Raw genomic sequence first — 4812 nt, 5'->3', positions numbered from 1 at the left:
ATGCAGGCATCATGGGTTTGATCCCGGGCCAGGGAACTAAGACAACTTAGCTGTCCATGCTTCGGGACAACTAAACCTGCACCCCCAACTAGAGAAACCCATGCACCACAACAAAGAACCAACGCAGCCAAAAAAGAACAAACAAAACCTGTAAAATGTATAACATCAAGAATGAAGCAGGACTTTGGGTGATAATGTGTCAGTACAAGTTCACCAAATGCAACAAACACGCCACTCTGTACGGGATATGCTGATAGTTGGGGAGACTGTGCATGTGTGGCGTCAGAAGGTGTGTGGAGAATTCTCTGTATTTTCCACTCAATTTTGCTGTTGAACCTAAAACTGCTAAAACTCAACTGAACCTAAAACTCAATTTTGCTGTTAAACCTAAAGTTGCTCTAAAAAATAAAGTCTATTAAATAAATTTTTAAATACATACATACATATTAACCCCCATTCACAAATCTCCACATACATTTACCTATGTTATTTTCTAGTTCCGTTCATGAAGAAAGCCTCTAGACCAACCTGGTAGAAATGAGCACCCCTTGCACTCAGTTTGGTCCTGAAATACAATTCTGCCACTAAAAGAAATCAGGGCTTTTTGGATAAAAAGACCAATTTCAAGTTGGAAATATATGAGACTAGAATATCTTACGACAGAAGACAAAAAGAAAGCTTACTATAGTCACTACTAGACTATTTATTAGGGTCAGAGCAAAGTGACACAGAAAGCATAGTAAAGAGACTAAATAAGTATAAATACATGAGTTTATAATAACTTATTAATAACTTTCAGAGAATAAGGAAAATTGCTAAATAACAAGAAAGAATCTTGCCTCTTCTATATGAACTGTAATACTGATAACTAAATAATAGGTAAAATGAATCACTATTTTGCAACTTCCAAAGAATTAACATATATGCAATGTGCACCAATATCACAAAAAGAGATGCAACTAGACATAAGGTGATGAAAGCATACACTACTGCTTATGTTCCTGCTACAGGAACTGAGTACACATTTCATCGTATCACTGGACTGACCTGCCAATCTGCAGAAAATACACAGGTCAAAAAAACATATTGGAAAGCACCAAGAGAATGTAATCAGCATACATGTGGTTTCTTTGTAATCGTTTTCTAAGTTAGAACTTAACCCTTTTCTTCTAAATATTTTTACTGAAATAAGATTCAGTAATATGTCAATGTTTATACTGTTTATACTTAATTCATTTTTTTATAGTTTAGCAATATATCCTATAAAGAAACATAAATTTTTCATTCCTTTAATTCCTTTCTCCACTAAAAAAGTGAACCAGTGTATGACAGAACCCTGAAAGAAACATCTGGACTTCAAAATTCATGAGAAATAATGAAAAACTTACTGAAACATAAAATTTTCATTACTTTAATTCTTTTCTCCATTAAAAAAGTTGAACCAGTGTATGACAGAACCCTGAAAGAAACATCTTGACTTCAAAATTTATGAGAAATAATGAAAAACTTACTGGGTAAACTTTTAACCTCCAACAAAGTCCTGAAACTTGAAGAGGCGGACTGTAAACAGGATCTGCTCTCTGGCGCAAAGTACTGAAGTACAAGAAAACCAACCAAATCCCAAGATCAAAACTGTTGTCAAGTTCCAATAGGCAAAACCAAAACCCCACCACTTATGTTCCTTATTTGATGTCCTAGACCAGTAAATGAAGGTGACTGAAGAAGTCAAGAGTCTACTACATAAATGTACATATACGAACATTCTGCAATATAAAAATTTTAATGGTACAGAAATATTCAGCAGTATCTTCTAAGTTTCAGGTTAAAAAAAAAAAAACTCTCAATATGTCTTGAATTTAACAACCACTTCAACAACAAGTAGTTTTTCAGCATTAAAGGGGTAAAGAAATGTGGGGAAATGTGCTATATTTTAGCAACAAAATTATTACATAAGAAAAAACAAATTAAATTGGAAGTGGTATAAATTCTCAGTCTGGCCTTAGTCTGATGCATTACCACTCCCTTGGCATTTTCTCTTCCCCAGGCAAGATCTCATATTTTCTGTTCCCCACTTCTGCGACACCCTTTAAGCCAAGTCCCTTTGGATCTTTGTGTTTTAAAATCTTGGCTTTTAATCTTACAGAAAAAGCAGTAAAAGCTAACAGACTTAGCATTCAAGTTACAAAACTTACAAATTTCTTACACTAACTAATGTCCTCTCATCCACAATGTCTCACTTAGGACTGAGATAAATGGACCCAAATGGACTTCTTCCCACCATTCTTGTTTCTGAGGATGGGTAGGAGGGTTCATCAATCTCTGTCATCCCATTCACCTCACTTTATTAACAAAAGCTAAGTGGACTCTCTTCTTAAAAAAAAAAAAAAGGGTTCCATCTCCAACACTAGAGAAGCAAGCTATCCAGAAGATATAAAACAATTCTGACAAATGACCTCTATGTTTCTAACAGAAACCATGTTTCTTCTAAGACTACACACTGAGCGACAAGAGTTCATTAGGTCTGTATCCAACCAAGGAATAACACCTTCCTGGCTCTCACTTACATACACATACAAAAAACACTAAAGTTGTCGAAAACTCTTACCTGAAATTCTCTAAAACAAAAGTAGCTGAATCATAAGATGGTACCAATTCACTAAAAGGGAACAAAAACCAAATAAATTATTTGGCTTATTAAAGTTTATCATTTCATTTAGTTAAAAAAGTCAAGTCTCTCAATAATATCTTGAAAATTTTATTAATCTAACATCAGTCCTTAAGAAGAGCTTCCCAGGTGGCTCAGTGGTATATAATCTGCCAGTGCTAGAGAGGCAGGAGACATAGATTCAATTTTTGGGTCAGGAAGATCCCCTGGAGAAGGAAATGGCAACCCACTCCAATATTCTTGCCTGGAGAATCCCTGTGGACAGAGGAGCCTGGCAGATTACCACCCATGGGGTGGCAGAGTCAGACACAACTGAGCGACTAAGCACAACACATACATGGAAATAGGAAAAGAAAAAAATTGGTGCTTAGGCTGGGAACCTGAAGTATGAAACATGTAAATAGGTTTTAAAAAATCAAAAAGAAACAGAAGGAAATGATTTTATACTAAATCCCCAAACTTCCTCCTTTAGAACAAATTATGAGGAATACTGACAGACCCTAAATACTTGGATATTATTTACTAGAAAATACATCTATATAATGTTATCAGTTCAGTTCAGTTGCTCAGTCATGTCCAACTCTTTGCAACCGCATGGACTGCAGCGCGCCAAACCTCTCTGTCCATCACCAACGCCCAGAGTTTACTCAAACTCGTGTCCATTGAGTCAGTGATGCCATCCAACCATCTCATCCTCTGTTGCCCCCTTCTCCTACCGCCTTCAATCTTTCTCAGCCTCAGGGTCTTTCGATATAAGTCTTTGCATCAGGTGACCAAAGTATTAGAGTTTCAGCTTCAGCATCAGTCCTTCCAATGAATATTCAGGACTGATTTCCTTTAGGATGGACTGGTTGGATCTCCTTGACGTCCAACACCAACAACTGTGGTCTTCTCCAACACCACAGTTCAAAAGACACAAAACAATTCTTCAGCGCTCAGCTTTCTTTATAGTCCGACTCTCACATCCATCCATGACTACTGGAAAAACCATAGCTTTGACTAGGACAGACCTTTGCTGGCAAAGTAATGTCTCTGCTTTTAATATGCTGTCTAAGTTGGTCATAATCTTTCTTCCAAGGAGAAAGCGTCTTTTAATTTCACACCTGCATCTGAGTTAAATTCACCCATTCCAGTCCATTTTAGTTTGCTGAGTCCTAAAATGTCAACATTCACTCTTGTCATCTCCTGTTTGACCATTTCCAATTTGTCTTGATTTGTGGACCTGACATTCCAGGTTCCTATGTAATATTGCTCTTTGCAGCATTGGACTCGACTTCCATCACCAGTCACATCCACAACTGGGTGTTTTTTTTGCTTTGGCTCTGTCTCTTCATTCTTTCTGGAGATATTTCTCCACTGATCTCCAGTAGCATATTGGGCACCTACTGACCTGGGGAGTCCATCTTTCAGTGTCCTATCTTTTTGCCTTTTCATACTGTTCATGGGGTTCTCAAGGCAAGAATACTGAAGAGGTTTGCCATTCCCTTCTCCAGTATATAATGTTATAAGAATACATAATCACATAGGGGTCAAGCAAGATGATGAAATTTAACAGTTTCTTGTCAAGGCACAGTTACCTAGGGACCTTTAGTTCCATACAGTCTTCCCCAAAGAGAGCTAAACTACATCTACAGGAGATAGGCAAAGGGACAGTCCATTTTCCTGCTAATTACACTTTGCTTGCTCAGTCGCTTCAGTCATGTCTGACTCTTTCCAACACTATGGACTCTAGCCCACCAGGCTTTATTTTATGATCAGATCAGATCAGTCACTCAGTCATGTCCGACTCTTTGCAACCCCATGAATCGAAACACGCCAGGCCTCCCTGTCCATCACCAACTCCTGGAGTTCACTCAGACTCACGTTCATCAAGTCAGTGACGCCATACAGTCATCTCATCCTCTGTCGACCCCTTCTCCTCCTGCCCTCAATCCCTCCCAGCATCAGACTCTTTTCCAATGAGTCAACTCTTCCCATGAGGTGGCCAAAGTACTGGAGTTTCAGCCTCAGCATCATTCCTTCCAAAGAAATCCCAGGGCTGATCTCCTTCAGAATGGACTGGTTGGATCTCCTTGCAGTCCAAGGGACTCTCAAGAGTCTTCTCCAACACCACAGTTCAAAAGCATCAATTCTCCGGCGCTCACATC

At 38.4% G+C, this 4812-nt stretch overlaps 1 protein-coding gene across 2 annotated transcripts in view; it reads right to left on the bottom strand.

Annotated features, from left to right (window-relative positions):
- Positions 1 to 4812, bottom strand: part of TRIM37 (tripartite motif containing 37) — a 151165-nt gene that overhangs the window by 108966 nt on the left and 37387 nt on the right. For both annotated transcript variants that reach the window (XM_010861626.1, XM_010861625.1), the window contains exons 10-11: positions 2606 to 2656; positions 1512 to 1593 (exon numbers count right to left, since the gene is read on the bottom strand). In XM_010861626.1, coding sequence (XP_010859928.1) covers positions 1512 to 1593; positions 2606 to 2656 — 133 coding nt within the window. The remainder of the gene's footprint in view (positions 1 to 1511; positions 1594 to 2605; positions 2657 to 4812) is intronic.

The sequence above is a fragment of the Bison bison genome, unplaced genomic scaffold (assembly GCF_000754665.1).
Source record: "Bison bison bison isolate TAMUID 2011002044 unplaced genomic scaffold, Bison_UMD1.0 scf7180017864472, whole genome shotgun sequence".
NCBI classification, from domain to species: Eukaryota; Metazoa; Chordata; class Mammalia; order Artiodactyla; family Bovidae; genus Bison; species Bison bison.
This window is presented reverse-complemented; position numbering and strand designations above follow the sequence as displayed.